The sequence below is a fragment of the Aquarana catesbeiana genome, linkage group LG05 (genome assembly GCF_042186555.1).
Source record: "Aquarana catesbeiana isolate 2022-GZ linkage group LG05, ASM4218655v1, whole genome shotgun sequence".
NCBI classification, from domain to species: Eukaryota; Metazoa; Chordata; class Amphibia; order Anura; family Ranidae; genus Aquarana; species Aquarana catesbeiana.
In genome coordinates this window covers 243099206-243124921 of record NC_133328.1, presented here as the reverse complement: position 1 = coordinate 243124921, position 25716 = coordinate 243099206, and the positions used below count along the sequence as shown (strand labels likewise).

At 45.5% G+C, this 25716-nt stretch overlaps 1 protein-coding gene across 1 annotated transcript in view; it reads left to right on the top strand.

Moving 5' to 3' along the window:
- Positions 1 to 25716, top strand: part of LOC141144710 (sodium-dependent neutral amino acid transporter B(0)AT3-like) — a 339059-nt gene that overhangs the window by 195120 nt on the left and 118223 nt on the right. The window contains exons 5-6 of the mRNA XM_073630653.1: positions 384 to 494; positions 11344 to 11456. Of these exons, the coding sequence (XP_073486754.1) occupies positions 384 to 494; positions 11344 to 11456 (224 nt within the window). The remainder of the gene's footprint in view (positions 1 to 383; positions 495 to 11343; positions 11457 to 25716) is intronic.

Sequence of the window (25716 nt, the reverse complement as noted above, 5' to 3'; positions counted from 1 at the left end):
AGGGCCCATTTAGACATTAAAGATCTGTTGCAGTGCATTACTGTACAAGTATTAACAAGCTGTATGTTGCATTTTAACGATGCATTGCGTTAAAGCCATAATGCACTTCAGTGGAAATAATAAGTACCTACACCATTTTGAATTGCAGTGCACCATCTTGTGCAGCAGTGTAGGTGCATTGTCATCTACTGTATATACTGTATATTACTTATAACATCAATATACTACACAGGAGTAAATAATGGAAGCAGACTTCTTTTTTTCTCTTTTAGTATTTGCTTTTGTTGAATACTGTAGTACAGAAAAGACCAATCCTGTATAATATAACATGTAATGCATATTACCCAGTTTTATTTACTCATATATTTATGTTTCTTTAACAGGCAGTTTACATTACTGCTACATTCCCTTACATTGTTCTAACCATATTTCTCATTCGTGGCTTCACATTGCCTGGTGCAATTGATGGACTGAGGTACCTTTTTACTCCAGATGTAAGTTTTTTTTATTTATGAACAGCATATGAAGTGTGACAACCCCAGCCCTAGTGCTATATTAATCCTGCAAATTGTATCATCTTAGAAGACTATAAATACAGGCAGAAGAAAGGTTTGCTCTCTTATTATGGTTATCTAGTTTAGTCTCAAAGTCTGCAAGTCATTGTAATACAGCTAACAAAAGGTTAAATGTCAGCTTTAACAAAAAATCTTGATTATGAGTGTAGCGATACCCCCGTAGGGACTGCAGAATGTAGTAGTTCCACCTGTCACCCTGCCCAATCTGGCATTCACTTCCAGTCACTCTCCAGACAATGAACAGTCCATCAGCTTTGTATTTGTATTTTATTGAGGGATTAGAAATTGGATGGGGTAAAGGAATTCATGGGATACCCAGAAAATGATTCATGCATGGTATAGGACAGTTTGGATATTCTCCTTCTGCACAACACTTGCTGCAGACTATCTCTCCTTCTCCCTCCAGCACAATTCTCCAGGCTGAGCTAGCACATGGCTTAGCCCAACTCTGGTTTCAGCCAGGCCTTAGCAAAGTTCCTTATTACAGGCAGGGACCGCAGGCCCCTTAGTGTAGCAACAAAATAAAGGAAAAGTCTTTAGTGCTAGCTGACCTTTTTGGTGGACTACTGATCCCAGTCAGCCCTTTGCAGCGGGCGACTTTACTGCCAGTAACATCACAGTCTCTCCTGCTGGCTCTGCATCCACCTCTGACTGCACACTCCCATTCCTCTCTCGCATGCCTCTCCCAGCTCTCCCGACTGTGCCTGTCACTCACTGACACCTGATGGATCCCTCATGCAGGCATGCCTGGCAGCATTCCCCGCTGTACTCTCCTGCTCCTGTTTAGATCACCCCTTGGGTTGTGAGGGGTTCCTTCACAGCTCCGGCCCAAGGTCACCCCCCCCCCCCAGACTGGGGTCTCCCTCCAAGGCCCCGACAGCCTAAAACTCCATCTCCAGTTCTTCCACCCAAACAACTCCTCCTCAGCTGGGCTAACCCTGGACATTTAAGGAGGCCTGCTCCCTGCCAATCCAGATTGGGGATTGGTCAGGGCTCCTCAGAATACCCCAGACAGCTCCACCCTTCTTCCCCTCCTTTCTAGAATCCTCTAGAAGCAGAAGGGAGGTAACTGAAAGGTGAAACTAGCTGTGAGTCACCAGCCTACTTTAAGCCACTCCCAGCTACAGATAAAAACAAACAGGCCTAGCTTCAGCTAGGCCTGCCTAAATTTACCCTCACTGACAAAAATCTCAACTCTAGCACCTACCTAAGTAGAGGGTACTATACTAGCTGATTCACTAAACTCCTACAGGATTTTGTAAAATGTCACTAACATATCCTCAAAAGCTGAGGTAGCACTTTTTGTTCATACTAAGAATCTTATGCACACATTGTTCAGTTTCGGCACTATGCAAACACTTGATACCGGAAAAAGTAAAGTTTTTGTATTCCCCTAGCATATTGAATTGTGTTATCCTTGACTCAACCCTTACTTTATCCCCTCATATTCAGAACATTTCCAATTCCTGTCACTTCCACCTGTTATCCATTTTCAGAACACGCCCTTTCCTAACCACTTTACCACTTAAGTCATTGTTCATTCCCATGCTTACAATCTCTCACTTGATTACCAGATCCTTCTGTCCTGTACTTCACTAATTAGGTTCTCAACTCTACAAATTATCATGAATTCTGCAACAAGACTAATATCTCTCTCTCCTACCACTTTTCTCTTACACACCCCCTTCCCAGTTTCTTCATTGGCTTCACACTCCCCTGAAAAAAAAAAAAACAACTCTGTCTCTTTAAAAATCATCACTAACTAACCAGCGCCAGTCAGCTACTCCTTTCTTTGCTCTTCTTGTTATGGGCTTTAAAAGAGCTGCCGCATGGTTCATTATTGAGAGAGTTGATAACGAAGTAGAAGGTAGAGAGGAAGAGGTAAGAATGATGGGAGGACTAAAAAAATTCTGCACCAGTTTAATTTGGATATACCTGTCAAAAAGCTCCACTGGGAGCTGGGCTCTGTGTTGCCACAGTGTTTTGCTGAAATTTTAGTTGATGTAAGCATATTTATTTTTTTGTAAACCGTCGTACACTCTACGCTCTCCTACACATACTACCCACTGCCGTAAACTCCGCACTCCTTAACATTACCCCCTTTAAGCCAACCCCAATATTTAGCTCAATTTAAACCATGCCCACTTTCCACTGCAGGGCACTTTGTGTGCCGAATTTTTATTTTTCTCAATGCCTAGGGCCCACTTTTGATTTTGCTCATGGGCCCACTGCTTTCATGATATGCCAATGCAGCAAGGTAGAGGCTTTATCCACTTGGACCTGCCTCCTCTACAAAAAGCAGATAAATACAGATGGTCTGTTCAATTTTTCCACCTTGGTAGCTGCCTTGGGTTATCTAATGCCGCGTAAACACGACCGGACTTTCCGGCAAAAAAGGTCCGACGCAATCATTCCATCGGACATTCCGATCGTGTGTGGGCTTCATCGGACTTTTTCTTTCTAAAATTCTGACAGACCTAGAAATAGAACATGTTTCAAATCTTTCCGACGGAATCAGTTCCTATCGGGAAAACCGCTCGTCTGTATGCTATTCCGACGGACCAAAAACGATGCAAAGGCAGCTATTGGTTACTGGCTATTGAACTTCCTTTTTCTAGTCCCATCGTACGTCATCGCGTTCTAAATGATCGGGCTTTGGTGTGATCGTGTGTAGGCAAGTCCGTTTCAGCGGAACTCCGTCGGAACGACCGTCAGAGTCTATGCTGACAGAAAGTCCAGTCGTGTGTACGCGGCATAAGAGTCGGAAATTGGCTATGGTTGAGTGGAACATGAATGCTGAAAGGGCCTTCCTGGACCTCCCAGCCCATTCCTGGGAATGGGAACTACTCTTCTGTGCCGCAGAATTTTTCCTGGCTGGATTAAGCAGATTTATTTTATTTTTGCTGGGATTATAGGGCATTCAAGTTTTCTTTTTGTGGATGTGGACTTTTGTTTTGCTGCTAATGAGCCTTCTGAACTGAATAAAGGATTGTGTTTCAAAAAGCTACTGTCCTATGATGCTGCTAATCCCCCAAACATCATTTTATGTACACACACACACACACACTATATACATATATCTCACAATACAGAAAATCTTGTCTTGTTAGCATTGTATGGTAAATTTACCATTGTATGGTAAATTGATATTACAAAAAGAAAAGAAAATATGTGAAAATGCTTTGACAAAAAAAATAAGGTACCTGAAATTCTAAAAGTAAGAAATCAAGTAGAGTGTTACTAAAATATAAGAAATCTAGTAAGTATTGTTGGGTAAAATGGTGTAAATAAATATTTAGGCCTCATGTACACTAGATGTTTTTACAGCTGCTCTTAGAGGCGTCTGGCATCTCCCCTGCATGTTAGCCCATGTGTCCATGCATGAGAGTGCAAAGAAAAAAAGGGGGGTTGAATCGCGCTAAAACAGATTGGTGATCATACACATCATCACCAAACCAAATATTTAGAACTAAGTGAAGAGTTCCCCTTTAGTGTATACATAATATACAAAACACATGTCAAATGAATAATCCAAAAATAAAATGTTCAAAGTGATAATAAAAAGTCCATGTATAAAAAATAAAATCACCCAAGTGATATGAAAGTATCTTAAAAAAGTTCCAAAAAACATAAATTCTTGCTGTGAGAAGAAAAAAACGTGCTTGCTCCACCACCGTGAGATCAGACTGGCCTCTTACCAGAAACTCATGATCCCCCGTTACAGAGGATAAGAGAAAGCTGTTTGTTAATACTGCTTCGAACCACGACCAATGGATCAGAGACCTTATACCGAGATGGGACATCAAAGACTGCAGGGTCAGGCTAAAGATGTTCACACTGACAGGTACTCAGACATCAGCCCACAGCATTGCAGATACGGTCATAGAAGGGAAAAAAAGGCTCCATATAGTGTAAAATCATTGACTTTATTGGATAAGTAAAACGTTAAACTCACATGTTAGTAGACAATAGTAGGCATGTAGTGTAGTCTGGAGCGCTGGCCGGAAGCTCACAGACAGCCCGTCCTACTGGAAACAACAGCAGCAATGGGAGGTGACGAGAACACGTCGCTCAGCTTCCAGGTTTTATTGTCAAAGCTTAATTGAACAAGCTGAATTTAGAAGCTGAATGGCTATCATGCACAGTTGCACCAGATTCTGAGTGCTCCAGTTTTAATAAATTTCACCCATAGGCTTTTAGTAGCATTTAGTGGCAGGAAAAAAAACAACCCACTGCCAGTGGATCCAGGTACAACAGCGTTTGGGGAGAAAAAACGCTTGATGCTTATAAAGATGCGTAAGCACATCTAAACATGCATTAACACTAGGCCAGTGAAAGGAATTAACAACCAAATTCTTGACGCAGGTAAACTCGACTAAATGCGTTACACACTTTTACAAGTGTCAGGCATTATTTCTAGGAGAGTTTAGAAAACATCCAGTGTGCATGAGGCTTTATAATGTAAACTTTTGTGGACCTTTAAATTATACCTGATTCTCACTTGCAGCGATGCATGACCAAACTGCCTGTCACGAATGTCAGGTCTACCTCAAAGCAGGTGGTCAGACACTATAGCTAGCTACTGTGTGCTTCACCTATAGTAGCCCCCTTTCCCTTAAGACAAACACTCCTATCGGTACTTGGTTGCCCCCAGGACTTATACACAATGCTATAGTGCCTGGCTACCACACATGGGCAGATGCGAGCAGAGCAAGCAACAGACTACTTGCAGTTTAGCAGATAGATAGGATGGTTCTAAGACGGTCCAGGTAATAGAAAGGCTGAGTTCAGGGAATAGTCCAATGTCCGATCCAATGACAGTCTAGGTAATAAGGCAGGCTGAGTTCAGGGAATAGTCCGATATCCGAGCCAATGACAGTCTAGGTAATTAGGTAGGCTGAGTTCAGGGAATAGTCGATCCGATCCGGGTCATACACAGGGAGATCCAACAGCAAGCAAGGCAGACAAACGGAAGGCTTGATCAAGAACAATGCACAATGTCTCTATCATAAGCAATGGATAGTGTTTAGTTTGCTTATATCAGGTGACTGATCAGATCAATCACCTGCAGGTGAACACAGACAGGGGAAAAGCAACAGCCAACACCTGGGTGCTGGAATGAGTAACAGGGGCACTAAGTGATCATGACGCTGGTCTGGAATTTGAGAGACTCCACTCATCTCTTACACTCCCTAGCCCCAGTCCAATGTAAAAATAAAAAATTGTGGCTAACCCTTGACATCATCTCCTTACTATATACTAGCATGAAGCACAATTTGGGCTTCAAAGCTGTTTATTTCCACCTGTCTATGGAGACAACACAAACAACAAGTCCTTTATTCTACATAATATCAACCTCATACTCACCTATACCACACTTTTTTTACCACAAATATTTTTTTCATCTACAATATGATACCTGAAAAAACCCGTTTCATGTACCAAAAAGAAACTTTTATTTCAGTATTATATTTGACTGCAGCTATATAGTTAATCTATTAATCTTTGGGGAAGACCCTAAGACTATACCAGATTTGTCCAATATTTGAACAGAAATGGGAGATGCCTCATTTTTCCAAAATTTTTGACCTTCTCTTAAACATTATACAATGAATCAAGAACTTTTTTTAATTGCATTTGCTACACAAGTCATATTGTATTTGAATTGTATTAAGAATTGCCTTTCGTTTTCAATCTGCAGCGCTGTAGTTTTCTGTAAAATGTAATGCAATATAGCAACCTGGAGGCGTGTTGTACACAGATGGTGTACAGAATGCCCCCCAGATATGTAATTTTCTACATGTATGTTTGGCTGGCAACCCCCGCAAAACAATTTTTATTTTTGGTGATACTCCCAAAGGGAAATCAAGTCTAAAGGGATGCAGACCCTGCCATTTTCCTTATTAGAGCCCTACACGTGCAGCAGCTGATTGATGATTACAAAATCACTCCCATTAGATTTACTTTCCATATGGACACAGAAAAACAAACAGCTATTTCTTCAGAATAATAAAACATAGGAATCTGTAACAAAGTTTATTAAAACCCTTGCATAATACATAGATCACCCAGAGGGGAATGTTTTTTTCAACAAGAGTGGAGTTACTGTTTAAACATTGTCGTCAGTGTGTCAGTGAGAAACAACAGATTAGGAGACTGAGAGCTAGGGAATCCTATTAAATCCTATTCTATTATTTACCTAAAAACCCGAAGCCTGACAGTTTAAATCAAACCATAGAGAAAGCAGATTATTCTGCCCTTTTCTTTGCCAAGAATAATCGCTCAAGCCAATAGGTGCTAGCACTACAAAAACGGTGAAAAGAGGTGAAAAAAAAAATAATATGATCCTATGGAATCCACACCCATATAATGCTGCAATGATGTATTGAGGGCTTCCACACAGCATCTTCATGTGTATTATGGTATGTAATCTCTGCATCAGAAAAAAACTATTTCAGATTGGCATTTCAATTCACAATTTCAGAATTACCAGCAATTTTTTAAAATATGGTAAAGCAAAACTCCAGGCACAAACATCTTTATAAAAAAAAAAAAAATTTTACCTCTGATAGAGGCTGTTAAATGCACAATTTACTTCTTTCATGTTCAATCCATGCATTTGTATATGCCGGATACTTCAGCTAGTGCTGAGCTTCTAGCTGCTGCAACTCTCATACTGGAAGAGCTGGTGTCGGTAATCTGCCCCCCTCTCCCCTTGGCCATTCACAGAATATTGTGTATTATATGAACCATTCATAGAATATACAGAGTTATATGAATAACCAAGCAGAAAGGAGGGCCAGATAAATGAAATGCATGAATTGAACATGAAAGAGGGGCAATTTGACATCCTTAAAGTGGTTCCAAACTCACAAGGTTTTTTACCTTAAAGTGGATATATCCAGTGAAGTGAACAGCCTCAGATGATACACAGAGATCAAACAAATCTCCCTACATAAGTTTTACATGTATATCTGCTGTCTTCAGCTTTCTATACTCTTTACAAAGTGCACATTGTGTTACAGCAGTGGGTGTTGAGTCTGGGCACACACTGTGTGACATCTGATTCGAGGAAAGGCACCCCCCCCACATAGGCAGAGGAAAGAAGAAACTTGCAGTGCTGTACTGTGAATAGGCAAGCTCTCTTCTTATCTATCTCTAAGTTCCCTCCCCAACACAAACTTCCAGCTGCTTTTATCTCCTGTGTCGGAGGACTTGTCAGAAGTTATCATGCTGATAACAGAAAAATGGAGCAGTAGAAAGATACAGGACTTAGAGCTTTGGAAAGAGATAAGTAAACACTACAGATATACAGTATCTCACAAAAGTGAGTACACCCCTCACATTTCTGTAAATATTTTATTATATCTTTTCATGTGACACCACTGAAGAAATTACACTATGCTACAATGTAAAGTAGTGAGTTTACAGCTTGTATAACAGTGTAAATTTGCTGTCCCCTCAAAATAACTTAACACACATCCAACAATGTCTAAACCGCTGGCAACAAAAGTGAGTACACCTCTAAGTGAAAATGTCCAAATTGGGCCCAAAGTGTCAATATTTTGTGTGGCCACCATTATTTTCCACCACTGCCTTAACCCTCCTGGGCATGGAGTTCACCAGAGCTTCACAGGTTGCCACTGGAGTCCTCTTCCACTCCTCCATAATGACATCACGGAGCTGGTGGATGTTAGAGACCTTGCGCTCCTCCACTTTCCGTTTGAGGATGCCCCACAGATGCTCAATAGGGTTTAGGTCTGGAGACATGCTTGGCCATTCCATCACCTTTACCCTCAGCTTTTTTTTAGCAAGGCAGTGGTCATCTTGGCGGTGTGTGGGGTCGTTATCATGTTGGAATACTGCCCTATGACCCAGTCTCCGAAGAGAGTAGATCATGCTCTGCTTCAGTATGTCACAGTACATGTTGGCAATCATGGTTCCCTCAATGAACTGTAGCTCCCCAGCAGGGCCGCTGATAAGGCAGTACAACCAGCCCTGTTGTACCAGGCCCTGTCCAGCAGGGGGCCTGGGCAACTTTAAAGTTATTTTTGCCTAAATAAATAAAACGTTTTTTTCTAAACCATACCGTGCTAGACTTGCTAATCAGAGGGTGATTACATTTTCCTGGGCCCCATCAGGTCAACATAGGGGCCCAGGAGGTGACAGCAGAGGAGGGACTTATTATAGTACCGGCCGCAGCCACCCACTGCCTATGGTTTCCTTGGCGGAGTGATTCTTCTCTACACTGCTCCTGTACACTTCCACCTCAGTGAGTTCCGTGGACGGAGGGAGAGACTGATGCAAGGTGGGGAGGCCGAGAGGGAGCAGTAGTCTTAATCCGATGACAGTACAGCCTCAGGCAAGTGGCAGCTAACACTGTACACAGCAACACTGACTTCTAAGGAAGGAAGGTATACCTCCCGACTCCCCACTGTGCTTGCCTATGATGATGATCATAGAACAGCAGATGCTCTAGGGCTCTGTCACAGTGTCACATGCTGTTGGGTGCTGATTTTGTTAACTTTATGGCTGTACTGCGTGTTACTGATTATAACACGGTACAGCCAAAACAGTCAGCATTCAACAGCAATGTGACACTGTGACAGAGCCATAGAGCATCTGCTGTTCTCTGATCATCATGATGATAATCATAAGCATGAGGTGCTTAATTACATTTGTGTTTGGGGGCAGTAAATGGCTGAGCTGTGTTTTTAAGGCCCCCAACCACTCCAGTTTAAGAACTAATTGCCCAAGCTTCCCAGTTAGATCCATTGGTCAATTTTTTGTACATACCTTCAAGTAGGTCTCCAGGAGTCTGGATGTAAATGGACCTCTGTCTGTTTACATCCACCTAATTCTGGGTCTGTTCCAGGGGCAGCAAACAGACCAGCCCTGCGCCCCGTATGGAGCGGCCGCCACTGGTCTGCTCAGTTACAGAAAAAGAAAATGGGAAAAGGACTGCATCCTTTTCTATTTTACCATGTGAGATCAAACACAGCCTAATGTAAATAGACACATTTATAACAGGCAGGACAAGGCTGCCCTTTTTCAAGGTGGGTGGGGTCGGGGGGGGCCCATTAGGTAGGGCCCCATGATTTCTAACAGCAGCCCTGCTCCCCAGTGCCAGCAGCACTCATGCAGCCCCAGACCATGAAAATCATACCACCATGCTTGACCGTAGGCAAGACACACTTGTCTTTGTACTCCTCACCTGGTTGCTGCCACACACGCTTGACACCATCTGAACCAAATACGTTTTCTTAGTCTCCTCAGACCACAGGACATGGTTCCAGTAATCCATGTACTTAGTCTGCTTGTCTTCAACAAACTGTTTGTTACATAGTTAGTAAGGTTGAATAAAGACACCAGTCCATCCAGTTCAACCTGAGTGAGCACCCACAATTGTCCCCATCCCCATACATTGCGTCCCATCAAGATGCCCATCCACCATATTATTATTTTTATATATATATATATATATATTTTAAGGTACCCATGTAGTGCCATCAATCTACACAGTGCTCCACACACACCGGTCCCCACCCCCAAGGGGTCTGCAATCTAAGGTCCCTAACTCACACCCATATACCAGGACCAAATTTTTTTTGGACAGAAGCCAATAAACCTACCAGCATGTCTTTGGAGTGTGGGAGGAAACTGGAGTACCCAGAGGAAACCCACGCAGGCACAGGGAGAACATGCAGACCCCAGGCAGGTAGTGTCGTGATTGGGATTCGAACCAGCGACCCTATTGCTGCGAGGCGAGTGTGCTAACAACTACACCACTGTGCTGCGGGCTTTCTTGCGCATCATCTTAAGAAGAGGCTTCCTTCTGGGATGACAGCCATGCAGACCAATTTAATGTAGTGTACGACGTATGGTGTGAGCACTGACAGGCTGATCCCCCACCACTTCTAACTCTGTAGCAATGCTGGCAGCACTCTCACGTCTATTTCCCAAAGAAAACCTCTGGATATGACGCTGAACACGTGCACTGAACTTCTTTGGTCGACCATGGCGAGGCCTGTTCTGAGTGGAACCTGTCCTGTTAAAGCGCTGTATGGTCTTGGCCACCGTGCTGCAGCTCACAACCACTTTAATGCACTCTATTCATTGGGGTAAAAAAACTTCTAATACCCCCCCACCCACCACCATCCATAAATACTTACCTGAGTCCTTCCACATTCCAGCGCTGCCCCAGCTGCAGCACCACTACTCTCTCTTCCTGGCCTCATAGGAGACTCTGAGATCAGCAGGAGCCATTGGCTTCTGCTGTTGCCAGTTAAATCCTGGGAGGAGGGTGCAGAAGGAGTGGCTGAGCCACACTGTGTGTCTATAGATGCAGTTTGTTGGCTCGGGAGAGGGAGGCATGGTTTGCTAAGGGGGCACCCAGTGGAAGAAGGAGTGGACAGTGCTGGCAGGGGTCTCCAGAATAGGATATTTTTGCACAGAGCAGGTAAGTATAACATCTTTTTTATTTTAGCTAACAAACAAAAAACCTTTAATATCACTGTATTCAGAGGTAACGGTCTCTCCCTAAAAAACGTGGATGATGCCTGTACCTTAAGTTTCACTTTAAATTGATAACTTATAACACTCCATACTGATATGTCAGTTTATTGCTAGGATCTATTGAAACAAATCCACCTGTAACATCATATATTTGTACCGCTATATACGACATGGTTGTAAATAGAGTAAATACTTTTCTTACCAAGTGTTTATAGTAATATATGCATTGTTATTTATTTTTTTTCAAATGTAGATAAAAATTTTGTTAAAGCCACGAGTATGGTTGGATGCTGCTACTCAGATTTTTTTTTCTCTTTCATTGGGCTTTGGAGGATTGATAGCATTTTCAAGTTACAACCCTGAGAAGTAAGTAATTTTATGTATTTGTTTGGCAGGATTACTTTGTTTAGGATGAATAAATGTGCATTTCTCATTCAAGCATTTGTTTTTAACACATCAACATACCTTTCAAATTAAGTTTTGACCACTTTCCGACTGCCCTATAACAGGGCGGCAGCTGTGCGCAGGATCACATACTGTATATATGTGATTCTGAATTTCCACCTGCAGAAGGCGCATGTGCGCTGCTGAAGGGCCGCTTCTGCTGTGATTCTTCTGTGGTAATGGCTGTTTGATTGCAAGTAGGGACCACAATAGCGAACTTGGAGGTATTATCTACAAATACCAGGGCATATCAATATCCTGAGGAGGTTTTAGACACTGTTAGAAAGGCTATAGTTACTAGTTCAAAAAGCTCTGATGTGAAAATCTCAAGGGGAGTAGAGTGTTCGGGCAACTCTTTGTGTCGTGTACAATTCTGAAACTTGACGCAAACCTGCTGTACTGAATGAGACAATTCTGGGGAGTATGAATATCGGTGAGTATGAATTTCAGTCCAGTCTGCCCCAAAAATGTCCCATCGCATTGTGTACGATGTGGCAGAGTCTTTAGGTCCGTGGACTGTGAAATCAAGAGTTGAAAGGTGTCTCTTTGTCGACTTGTAATATACAAAATCTCTGGCTAAGCTGAATCTCGTGTCTAATCTAATCCCTCTGTTCATCAGGTCAGGTTCTTGTTTTATGTATTTTTTTGTTACGTACTCACTGGTGTTCCTATATGACTCATGCAACTCCTGCATGGGTATGTTATGTTCAAACCCTGACTGTAACACAACTTAACCTTACCTAACATAACACAACTTAACCTAACACAACCTTATGTGTCAGAACCAACGTCTGTATACACCATACTGTTTTTCTTCAATAAAGTTTTTGGTAAAAGAAAGATGTCTCGTTGTTCAGCTAGGACAGTGATGGCGAACCTTGGCACCCCAGATGTTTTGAAACTACATTTCCCATGATGCTCATGCACTTTGCAGTGTAGTTAGGCATCATGGGAAATGTAGTTCCAAAACATCTGGGATGCCAACCATCACTGCTCTAGGAGATCCCATTGCTGAAGTCATTGTCTGACTGGGGCTTAAAGTTTTCTCTGTTCGCAGTAGGTGGGCTGATGGTCCCTGGAGGGGAACCTCCACATTTATGCGATGTCAGGATCCTGCTGATGCAGAGAGGCCCACTCCTTCTGGTCATACATCTCAGCCACCATGTGAGACTTCTGTCTCCATTGCTTTGCTGTTACAAACCTTTTGCTCTGCTACTTTTACTTCAACAGGGGCAACTTTAGATTTGTCTAGACACTGATCTATGTATCCCTCTGGCTGCTCCACAGGCAGTGGCGGCTGGTGAAGTTTTAGGATGGGGGGCACCAGACCCCACCCTTCCTTGTTGACCCCTCCCACTTTTCATAAGCCCCACCTCTTATAGAATTCACCCACTCCGTCCTCTGTATTTCACTTGCTTCCACCCATAGTGTCAGGAGTATACAGCTCAGCATTACAGGACAGAGTATACAGCTCAGCATCATAGATACGGTATGTAGATCAGCACCACAGATAGTATATAGATTAGCACCACGGATAGTATATAGCAGCCAGCACCACAGATAGTATATAGAAGCCAGCGGCACAGATAGTATATAGCAGCCAGCGGCACAGACAGTATATAGCAGCCAGCGGCACAGATAGTATATAGGTCAGCACGACAGACAGTATACAGACCAGCGCCACAGATAGTATATAGCAGCCAGCACCACAGATAGCATATAGATCAGCACCACAGATAGCATATAGATCAGCACCACAGATAGCATATAGATCAGCACCACAGATAGTATACAGATTAGCACCACAGATAGTATATAGCAGCCAGCACCACAGATAGTATATAGATCAGCACCACAGATAGTATGCAGACCAGCACCACAGATAGTATATAGCAGCCAGCACCACAGATAGTATATAGCAGCCAGCACCACAGATAGTATATAGCAGCCAGCACCACAGATAGTATATAGGAGCCAGCACCACAGATAGTATATAGCAGCCAGCACCACAGATAGTACCGTATTTATCGGCGTATAACACGCGCCGGCGTATAACACGCACCCCAAGTTTAGGAGGGAATTTTAAGGCAAAAAATGTTTTAAGGAAAAAAAATTACATTTAAATGCCCATCAATGCAGCCTTGCACAGCGTCCATCTGCATGCTTGTCCAGTGTCATTTGCAGCCTTGCAGTCATTTGCAGCCTTGCAGTCAGCAGCCTTGATGTCATTTGCAGCCTTGCAGTCAGCAACCTTGGTGTCATTTGCAGCCTTGCAGCTTTGCCAGTGCCGATCTGCAGCTTTGTCTGTGTCCTTTTGCAGCCTTGCCCAGGCTGCAGTTAAACTGCAGTGACATGTCAGTGTCACTGCAGTTTGAAAACGGCGCCGCCGGCGCCGAAATACACAGAGCCGGTCTTCGGCTCTTCTCGGCAGCTCTCGTTCACTTTCGCCCACTTTCGGCTCCACTCGTGGTCCCGCCCGGGATGGACGTGACTGTGAGCGGAGCTAGCCGAACCTAGCCGAGTACACTCGGCTAGGTTCGGGGCGGCGCTCGAGTGAAGCCGAAAGTGGCCGAGAAGAGCCGAGGACAGGCTCTGTGTATTTCGGCGCTGGCGGCGCCATTTTCAAATCGCGGTTGGCGATCACTCCGCTAATTCAGCGGGGGATCGCAGGGGATTGGCGTATAATATATATATATGCAAATTCCAGTTAAAAGTGGTAAAATTGGTCCATCATCAAGGGGCACCCCAGGAACATCTGACTTCTCCCATGACCCCCATCCTGACAGCACTCCCACTCTTAAAACCTCTCCAGACTCCCCCTCAGAGACTGCAGACATGATATAAGACAAGAGATGGTCAGAGGTTGCGGACATGGTACAAGAGATGGTTAGAGACTGAGAACATGATACAAGTGATGTTTAGAGACTGAGGACAGAATACAAGAGATGGGTAGAGACTGAGAACATGATACAAGAGATGGTCAGAGGCTGCGGACATGATACAAGAGATGGTCAGAGGCTGCAGGCATGATACAGTAGATGTTAGAGGCTGCACACATGATACAGGAGGTGTCAGAGGTTGCGGGCATGGTACAGGAGATGGTCAGAGGCTGCAGGCATGATACAGTAGATGTCAGAGGCAGCATGCATGATACAGGAGTTGTCAGAGTCTGCAGGCATGGTATAGGAAATGGTTAGAGACTCAGGACATCATACTAAAGATGGTCAGAGACTGCAGACATGAAACAAGAGATCAATGCAGCCTCATCAGTGCCCATCAAATGCAGTCTCACTGTGCCCATCAATGCAGCCTCACTGTGCCCATCAATGCAGCCTCACTGTGCCCATCAAATGCAGCTTTATAGTATCCATGAATGCAGCCTCACTGTGTCCATCATTACGGCCTCACTGTGCCCATCAATGCACTCTCACTGTGCCCATCAATGCAGCCCCGCCGTGCCCATCAATGCAGCCTCGCCATGCTCACAATGCAGCCTCACTGTGCCCATAATTGCAGCCTCACTGTGCCCATCATTGCAGCCTCACTGTGCCCATCATTGTAGCTTCATGGTGCCCATTAATGCAGCCTCTCTATGCCCATCATTGCAGCCTCTCTGTGCCCATCATTGCAGCCTCATTGTGCCCATCAATGCTACCTCACTGTGCCCACCAATGCAGCCTATCTGTGCCCACCAATGAAGCCTCCGCCTCCCTGTGCCCATCAACGCAGCCTCACTGTGCCCATCATTGCAGCCTCACTGTGCCCATCATTGCAGCCTCACTGTGCCCATCATTGTAGCTTCATGGTGCCCATCAATGCAGCTTAACAGTGCCCATGAATGCAGTCTTACTGTACCCACCAATGCAGCCTCCCTGTGCCCATCAACACAGCCTCCCTGTGCCCATCAACGCAGCCTCACTGTGCCCATCATTGCAGCCTCACTGTGCCCATCATTGCATCCTCACTGTGCCCATCATTGTAGCTTCATGGTGCCCATCAATGCAGCCTCTCTATGCCCATCATTGCAGCCTCTCTGTGCCCATCATTGCAGCCTCATTTTGCCCATCAATGCTACCTCACTGTGCCCACCAATGCAGCCTATCTGTGCCCACCAATGCAGCCTTGCTGTGCCCACCAATGCAGCTTCACTTCATTGCAGCCTCACTTTGCCCTCAAAACGGCCCCAGGGCAGGCAGCCTACCGGGAAATTTCCCAGTATCCCGGTAGGCCAGTCCCGCCTTGGCTATATATACCCCAGGCACAGGCAGGCATCATGCATGCATTGGCATTTGGAACTAGGAACCATTACCCAGGACAGTCAAGGAGTCAGCGTGTGGCTGTGCAGAATGGAGGGGCTGGCAGCAAGGTCTCATGGCATTGCCTGGGACAGGGAGTCAGTCACTTCAGCGTGTGGCTGGCTGTGCGGAATGGAGGGGCGGACAGCAAGGTCTCAGAGAGACCGTGAGAAGAGAGTGTCACTGTCTGGGGTCTGCAGCTCCAGGCCAGCACTTACCTTCAATGGCGCCGCTCGTCTGAATCCACCGCGCGCACACCAGTCGACTCCACCCCCACTGTGGCCGGGAAACCGAAAGTGACAAATGTCCTCTCCTCTGGTCCCAGTCGACTCCACCCCCACATGTCACTGTGTCAGTGATGAAAAAAACACCACCCACTGTCCTCTCCTCCGGTCCCTGCTGCACCAATCCTAGCCAGTTAATTGGCATATTAACAAATCGCAGTAGAGTGAGAGTGTTTGCAGGCGCATTGCGTGCGCCCCGACCACACCCTAAACACGGGCAAATCAGCTTCCCAGCCTGCAATCAGCTGATTGCAGGCTGGGAAGCTTCCCATAGATCGCCGCATGTCCGGCGCCTGGTCACTCTTAAAGTGACAATTCTTTTTTTTTTAACAGCTTGGGGGGGGCGGCGCCCGAGCACCCCCTATGGACGGGCCGCCACTGTCCACAGGGTAATAAGATAAAGTATTCACATTACTGTGCAGGCGACCTGGCTTATAATGGAAATATAGTTAAAGAGTAACTCCACTTTAGTGGGGAAAAAAATAGCAAATGAAGAAAAAATAATATAGTGTATACAATTGCAACACAAATCATATGGTAATTGAATGTTATTAAAAATGACCTTTCTCCAAGCGTCTTCCAGGACAGCCCATGAGACCTTGGGCTCCTCCTACCAGGACAGGAAACACGTCACCTCCACCAGATAAAAGGGCGGTCCTCCAGGCCCATGTCAGTTATTTGTGTTTCCTCCGGATGGGGGGTAACATGTTCATGGAACCTGCTCCCATAGGCCTTATAAGCAGGGGCTTTGTATGGCCATTTTCTGGGGCATATCACTTACCTCTTCCTCTGCCAGAAGCAGCACACCGCTGGGGAGGTTGGCTGTGCTGCTGTTCCCTGTCCTCAGTGCCTGGAGAGGGCCAGGACCGGTGTGAGGTCGTGCCCCTAGCGCAGTGCTTTGCACTATAGCTCAGCTGAGCTTTGGTTGTCCTTCCCTGCCGACAGCATGGCTGATCTGAGCAGGGAATGGAGGAAGCCGCAGCGCTCGAGGGGGCGGAGCTATTGCGCTCCAAGCTGGCCCAAAGGAAGTGCCTGGAGAAGGTTACTTCCGGGGCATATGACATCATCATCGGGCGCCGGAGACGAGGTTCCAGTCTTCATAAACGGCGCGAACAGAGAACGCTGGCTGCTGGTGTTTCTTGGTGTTAAGCAGCCAGGCTGTGGATGACCAAGAGGGGCAGAATGGATCCTTCTGCAGTACCTGCACAGGCAGCGGATGCAGTTCCCAACACCAGCACCTCACAGGTAAGCCTGGGGTGTTCTTCCACCACCTTGCTATCCCTGTGAGTGTTTCCTCCCCCTCCCCCCTCTGTAGTAGTGGGTGTAAGGGGACACATTTCCTCCCTCCTGCACGTGGTGTTACGGAGTGATTGGGTGGCTTTAATTACATTGTGGGTCATTTATTTTTGTCTTGCAGACCAAGACTCAGGACAAGGCCCAAGCGCAGCCACTTAAAAGGAAATGTGCAGTTTGCGTAAACAAATTGAGCTCCTCATGGAGCAAAGAAGTTTGTCGCACCTGTATAGAAGGCCTAGTAAAGGATGACCCGGTTGCCTCCTGCCAGAAGATGCTTACTTCTGTTAGGGATGAGCTTGCGTCCACCTTCAGTTCCTTTAGAACGCTTATTGACAAGCTCCAGACTCCAGCAGAGAGTCCGTCTTCACTGAAGGCGTCAGTAAGCACTCCGCAGCAGGCAGAGAGTGAGGACTCTAAGGCTGAGGTCAGATCTACCCGTTCTTCTCTGGAAGAATCAGGGTCAGATACAGAGCCCAGAGATAGAGAATCCACTCGAGGCTCAAGATTTAAGTTATCTGTTGAGGACGTAGATGACTTATTAAAGGCTATCTATACTACCCTTGAATTAAAAGAGGAAGAGGTTCAGTTATCCAAACATGATCTTATGTATAAAGGATTGCATAACAGAAAATCGAGAGTTTTTCCAGTTCATAGTTCTTTGGTTGATACTATTAAACTGGAATGGGATAATCCTGAGAGAAAACCATTCTTCTCTAGTAACCTAAAAAGGAGGTTTCCTTTTGATGAGGATACTGCGCAGCCATGGAATAAGAATCCCAAGTTAGACGCACCTCTTTCAAAGGTTTCAAAAAACTCGGACCTGGCGTTCGATGATATGGGTACGCTTAAGGATCCGATGGACAAGAGGGGGGATATCCTTCTCCACAGAGCCTGGGACTCAGCAGTTGGAAACCTGAAACCAGCTCTGGCTTCTACTTGTGTGGCCAGAAATCTGGAGGTTTGGTTGACTCAGATTCAGTCACATCTGTCAGCAGGTACCTCCAGAGAGCAAATTTTAAAGTCTTTTCCTCTCCTATTTCAGGCAGTGGGTTTTTTGGCAGATTCTTCCGCTGAGTCGGTAAGAATGTCAGCCAGGACTTCGGCTCTAGTGAACTCGGCCAGGAGAAGCCTTTGGCTTAAGACCTGGTCAGGGGACTCGGCCTCCAAGTTGCGCCTTTGTGGCCTTCCTTTAACTGGCGATCATTTATTTGGCCCAGGTCTACAGGAGGCACTGGAACGCACGGCTGATAAGAAAAAGGTGTTTCCAGAGAAAAAGAGAGTTCAGACAGCCAGAAAATTTTTTCGTGGCCAAAGCAGGCAACAGAGTCCTAGAGAAAAGGACAGCAGGCCGAAAAAGCATTGGACTGGGCACAAAGGCAGAGGAAAAGGGGGAGTGCTGTTTAACCCTCTTCAACAGCCCGCCAAGCCGCAGTGACTTGTGTTCCCTGGTGGGAGGGAGATTGAGGGCCTTCATCCCACAGTGGGCAGCAGTCACTCTGAGCCCCTTCGTCCTGGACCTAGTGACCAACGGGTACAGGCTGGAGTTTGTTCACCAACCACCAGAACATTTGTTGGTCACATTTCCTCCACAAGATCAGGAGAAAGCAGGGCTCTGGGTCTCCAGATCGGAGACTTATTAGATCAAAAAGTACTGATTCCTGTTCCTAGATCGGAGCAGGGCAAGGGATTCCATTCCCATGTATTTGTGGTCAGAAAGCCGGCAGGAAAGTTTTGACTTATCCTGAATCTCCGGACCTTAAACAAGTCCATCAGATACAAGCATTTCCGTATGGAGACGGTTTTTACAATCAAAAACCTACTATACCCAAACTGCTTTATGGCCACGTTAGACTTAAGGGATGCTTATCTTCATATCCCTATCCATCCAGCCTTCCAAAGGTTTTTGAGATTGGCAGTGAAGACGGGTATGGGGACCCGACATTTTCAATTTCAGGCCCTCTCCTTCGGTCTTTCCTCAGCCCCACGCATCTTTACGAAGCTGTTGGGGGAAGCGCTGGCTCCACTAAGATTAAAGGCAATAACGGTTATCCCTTACTTAGACGACCTCCTGATAGTGGCAAAATCATACCAAGGGCTGTTGGAGGATCTCCAGGCTGTACAGGACTTCTTACAGTCCCTAGGCTGGCTAATAAACAAAGAAAAATCGTCCTTGATTCCAGCCCAGAAAGTAACTTATCTGGGTTACGATTTTTGCTCAGTGAACCAAAGAGTTTTTCTTCCTCAGGAGAAGATTACCAAAGTGTTCCAGACTATGTCAGCATTGCAGACCAACCAGTCGGTCTCTCTGAGACAGGTGTCGAGGGCAGTGGGTCTTATGACCTCATGTTTTCCCGCAGTACCATGGGCGAGACTCCGTCAGCGTCCGTTACAAAGGTTTCTTTTAAGAAACTGGGACGGGGACGTAAGGTCCCTGGAGTCAAGGATCTGGCTTCCCGACAGGATAAAAAGAAGCCTGTGGTGGTGGAGAGCTGGTCAGCACCTAGCAGGAGGTCTCCCATGGTCCTTTCCCATTCCCCGAAGGATTACCACGGATGCGAGTTCCTGGGGATGGGGGGCCCACCTCAGCAATGCAGTAGCACAAGGAGAGTGGTCCCCAGAGGAGGCAAGGGCCTCATCCAATCAAAGAGAGCTGCTTGCAGTCCAGAGAGCCCTCCAGTCTTTTCAGATGGAGATCAGGGGTCACAACCTCCAAATTCTGTCAAACAATATAGCGACAGTCGCGTATATCAACAAGCAGGGAGGCACGAGAAGCCGGAGGCTTCAGTCCATTGCCCAGGAGATCCTTTCATGGGCAGAGGGGAATCTAGCCTCTATTTCTGCTGTACACCTGAAGGGGACAAACAATTGCCTGGCAGATTATCTCAGCCGTCACAGGATAGACCGAGACAACTGGTCCCTTCATCCCGAAGTCTTTGCAGACCTCACCAAGAGATGGGGTTATCCCGTAGCGGATTTGTTCGCAAACCGAAACAACCGCAAGACAGAGATTTTCTTTTCCATGAACCCGGCAGACCAAGCCTTGGGGATCGATGCTCTGGCAAACCCGTGGCCTCCAGGCCTATGTTATGCCTTTCCGCCAATCAGACTGATTCCAGAAGTCCTCCGGAAGTTTCGGCTGGAAGAGACAGATCTGACGCTAATTGCCCCGTTTTGGCCCAAGAGGCCATGGTTTTCCCTGCTACAGTCTCTGGTTTCAGAGCCTCCGTGGAGTCTTCCGAAAAGGGAAGACCTATTATTGCAGGGTCCAGTATCACACCCTCAGGTGGTTTCCTTAAACTTGACGGCCTGGTATCTAAAGAAAAGATACTGAGCGCCCAAGTGTTCTCTGACAAAGTAGTCAGGACTCTCGTTAATTGCAGGAAGCCGGTTACTAGAGCCATATATTCCAAAGTTTGGAAAAGGTTTAACTCATGGTTATCTGAAAATGATAGATTAACTCATGATATTCCGTCTATTTTGGAATTTTTCCAAGAGGGTGTCGACAAAGGTCTTTCTGTTAGTACCTTAAAGGTACAGGCGGCAGCTATTAGTGTGTTCCTCCAGTTTTCTCTCCTGGAAAATCCCACTATAGCCAGATTTTTCAAATCTATCTCTAGGGCCAGACCAGTAGTAGTGAGAAGTTGTCCAACGTGGGATCTGTCCCTAGTACTTCAAACTCTGGTAGAATTTCCGTTTGAACCTCTGGAAAGTATGTCAGTTAAGTTACTTACATTAAAAACTGTGTTCCTTATAGCTGTTACCTCAGCTCGTAGGGTAAGTCAGTTGCAGGCCCTATCAGTAAGGGAGCCCTTCCTCACGATTTTTGAGGATCGAGTTGTGTTACGAACCGATCCAGGTTTTTTGCCCAAGGTGGCAAGTACATTCCACCGATCTCAGAACATTGTATTGCCAACCTTTTGTAGTTCGCCACAGGGCGACTTAGAAAGAAAATTTAGTTTTCTAGATGTAAGAAGGATTCTCTTGGTCTATCTTGAGGTCATGAAGACCTTTAGGAAAACTGATGCCTTGTTTGTCCTCTTTTCTGGAGTTCACAAGGGGAATAGTGCATCTAAAGCCACATTGGCTAGATGGATAAAGCAAGCCATCTTGGAAGCTTACAAAATTAGGGAGGTCCCTACACCTTTTGTTACTGCGCACTCAACTAGAGCCTTGTCTACGTCTTGGGCTGAGAGGGCTGATGCCTCACCGGAACAAATTTGCAGGGCTGCCACTTGGTCCAGTTACTCGACCTTCATTAAACATTATCGCCTGGATCTCCTATCAGCTCAGGAGCAGGCGTTTGGTCGTAAGGTCCTTCAGGCAGTTGTCCCTCCCTAGACTGGTAAGTTCTGGCTCATCGTCTCATGGGCTGTCCTGGAAGACGCTTGGAGAAAAGCTGAGTTAGACTTACCGGTAACTCCTTTTCTGAGAGTCTTCCAGGACAGCCGGATTCCCACCCGGTATTGTCTGAAGTTATGTGTATTATGCATATGTTTTGCAGGGTCCTACGGTTCTTGAGAATACTGACATGGGCCTGGAGGACCGCCCTTTTATCCGGTGGGGGTGACGTGTTTCCTGTCCTGGTAGGAGGAGCCCAAGGTCTCATGGGCTGTCCTGGAAGACTCTCAGAAAAGGAGTTACCGGTAAGTCTAACTCAGCTTTTCCTTTTCAATCTGCAGCTCTGTAATTTTCTGAAAATGCAATGCAATATGGCTACCTGGAGGTGTTCTGTACACAGAATGTGTACAGCACGCCCCCCAGAAGCATAATTTCCTGCTTGTGTGATTGGCTCACTGATTTTCCCAGAAGTCTGCCCTAAGATACAAATCAGATTTCAGGTATCTCCTGCAGCAAAAATGTCATTTTTGGTGAGATACTCCCAATAGGAAATCATGTCTATAGGGATGCAGGTCCAGCAGCTTTCCTCATTAGTGGCCTGCAGGTGCTGCAGCTGATTGATAATTATGAAACCATTCCCATTAGAATCACTTTCCCACATGGACACAGACAAACACACAAGGATTTCTTCAGAATAACAAAAGGTAGGAATCTGCAACAGAGTTTGTTAAAACCCTTGCAATGCACATAGATCACCGAGAGGGGAGGTTTTTTTTTCTCAAGAAAAGTGGAGTTACTGATCTAACCTTGCAACCCACAGCTGTTCCAGGGCTCCCAGCTTAGTGGCCTCTAAATAGGCTAGCAGGCTATTGTCAGTAAAGATGCCCACATGTCCCCTAGTGAGATACTCAGAAAACGTTTCTATGATAGTCCAGACCACACCTAAGAGTTCCAACTTAATGAAGCTATAATTCTGTGGGTTACGGTCAGTAAGCTACAGGCTGCAAAGAACTGACTTCTTCCAGGGCAAAGTCAATTATGACAAAACGTGTAGGGCGGGGCTACGTGCTGACGTCATCACGTTGCCAGAAGTGAGGGTGGATTTAATGTATTAGCTGGCTGGATAAGTTTTCTATTGTGCAATATTTTGACTTTTTATGTAAGTGCAATTTTTTATCTAAATAAATATTTTTGTGAGGATTTTACACTATGTGGAGTGTTTGCTTCTATACCTTCATGAGTGCTGCTCGGATAGTGATGGGAGGAGGATCTCTATGAGGATTCCTGTTGCCCTAGAAGAGTACCAGAAGTGTTGTGGCTCTGATGCGCCTTTTAATCCATGGGATCTATATGTCGTCTCTTTAACCACTTCAGCCCCGGAGGATTTGGGCGCTCAATGACCAGAGCACTTTTTACAATTTGGCACTGTGCTGCTTTAACTGGTAATTGCACAGTCATGCGCGGTCATGCAATGCTGTACCCAAACAAAATTTGCGTCCTTGTTTTCCCACAAATAGAGCTTTCTTTTGATGACATTTGATTGCCTCTGCGAAAAAAATGATATTTTCTACTTTTTGTTATAAAAAAATTTAATGAACTCAATTTTAGTCATACATTTAGGCCAAAATGTATTCAGCCACATGTCTTTGGTAAAAAAAAGTCCAGGGGTCATTCCATGGACTCAACATTAGGGATGAGCCGAACACCCCCCGGTTCGGTTCGCACCAGAACCTGGGAACGGACCGAAAATTCGCACGAACGTTAGAACCCCATTGACATCTATGGGACTCAAACGTTTGAAATCAAAAGTGCTCATTTTAAAGGCTAATTTTCATGGTATTGTCCTAAAAAGGGTTTGGGGACCCGGGTCCAGCCCCAGGGGACATGTATCAATGTAAAAAAAAACTTTTAAAAACGGCTGTTTTTTCGGGAGCAGTGATTTTAATGATGCTTAAAGTTAAAAAAAAAAAAAAGTGAAATATTCCTTTAAATGTCGTACCTGGGGGGTGTCTATAGTATGCCTGTAAAGTGGCGCGTGTTTCCCGTGCTTAGAACAGTCCCTGCACAAAATGTCATTTTTAAAGGAAAAAAAGTCATTTAAAACTGCTTGCGGCTTTAATGTAATGTCGGGTCCTGGCAATACGGATGAAAATCAGTGAGACAAATAGCATGGGTACCCCCCAGTCCATTACCAGGCCCTTTGGGTCTTGTATGGATATTAAGGGGAACCCCGCACCTAAATTAAAAAAAGGAAAGACGTGGGGCCACTAGGCCCTATATACTCTGAACAGCAGTATACAGGCGGTGCAAACAAGACAGGGACTGTAGATTTGTTGTTAAGTAGAATCTGTTTGTAATTTTGAACTGGTACATTTTTAACGTGTTTAGCTCCAGCCAAAAAATCTATTTTAAGCTTTTTGGAAAACATAGGGAAGGGTTATCACCCCTGTGACATTTGTTTTGCTGTCTGTACTCCTCTTAAGGACATTTCACCTCACTTTTTGTCCCAATGACAAATGTTTTTTGAAAATTTGGATTTTTTTGTGAAACAAGGATTGGTGATAAAGCATCAGTGGAAAGGAGAAACGTTTTTCACATATTAACTCTTACAGGAGAGAATTTCCCTTCCTAGGGGTAGATTTCATCTCACTTCCTGTTGTCTCCTTCCATTTGCAAGTAGGAGTCGTTTGTAAGTTGGATGTTTGAAAGTAGGGGCCTGCCCTATATACTCAGCAGAAATTTGAGCCTTAGGTGTTGTTGTGGCCACAACACTGTAAGCCCTCCTGTGAAATATTAGATCAAGAATTGTAATTACATGCCCCTGTTGAACAGGGGCAGAAAAATTGGGCCTTTGGTGGTGGCAGTGCTAGTGCCACAACACTGTAAGTCCTCACTCGCTCTTGGTGGGCGCAGAAACGGGCCCTGCTGTGAAATATTAGATCAAGAATTGTAATTACATGCCCCCGTTGAACAGGGGCTGAAAAATTGGGCCTTAGGCACTGGTGCTGGTGCCACAACACTGCAACCCCTCACAGATACTCTAGTTGGAACGCACAAACGAGCCCTGCTGCAAAGTATTGCATCAAAAATTGTAATTACACACCCCTGTTAAACAGGGGCTGCAAAAATTGTAATTACATGCCCCTGTTAAACGGGCTGCAAAATTGGGCCTTAGGCACTGGTGCTGGTGCCACAACACTGCAACCCCTCACAGATACTCTAGTTGGAACGCAGAAACGAGCCCTGCTGCAAAGTATTGCATCAAAAATTGTAATTACATGCCCCTGTTTAACAGGGGCTGAAAAATTGGGCCTTAGGCACTGGTGGTGGTGCCCAGAACCAAAAATGTTCTTACAAGCTATCAGCGTGATCATTGAGGAGGAAGAGGATAATTACTCAGGATAGTCACTCAGCATCAGCATAGGCAGTCTTTGAAGGGATCTGAGATTTCAAAAAAAATTATTCAGTTACATCAGCATCAGGTGCTTGGTAGCTGGTGGTGATCCAAGACTGATTCATTTTTATGAAGGTCAGTCGATCGACCGAGCCGATGGACAGACGCACCCTGTGATAGGTTACAAAGCCTCCAGCAGCACTGAAATTGCGTTCCGAAAGAACGCTGGATGCAGGACAGGCCAGTAGCTCAATTGCATACTGTGCAAGCTTTGGCCAGTGATCCATCCTCAAGACCCAGTAACCCAGAGGATTTTCGGTGGGAAAGGTGTCCAAGTCAGATCTTGCCCCTAAGTATTCCTGCACCATGTAAAACAGACACTGGCGATGGTTGCTGGAACCGATCATACCTTGGGGCTGCGGACCAAAAAATTGTCTGAACGCATCGGTCAGACAACCTTCTCCACCGCTCCTTCTTTGACTGACCGAAGCCTCAGCAACACGTTGTCCAGAAACAGGAGTTTGTAACCTCCCAGTCTCTGGGAACGCGTTGCACAGACCTTTCTGCAAGGCCTC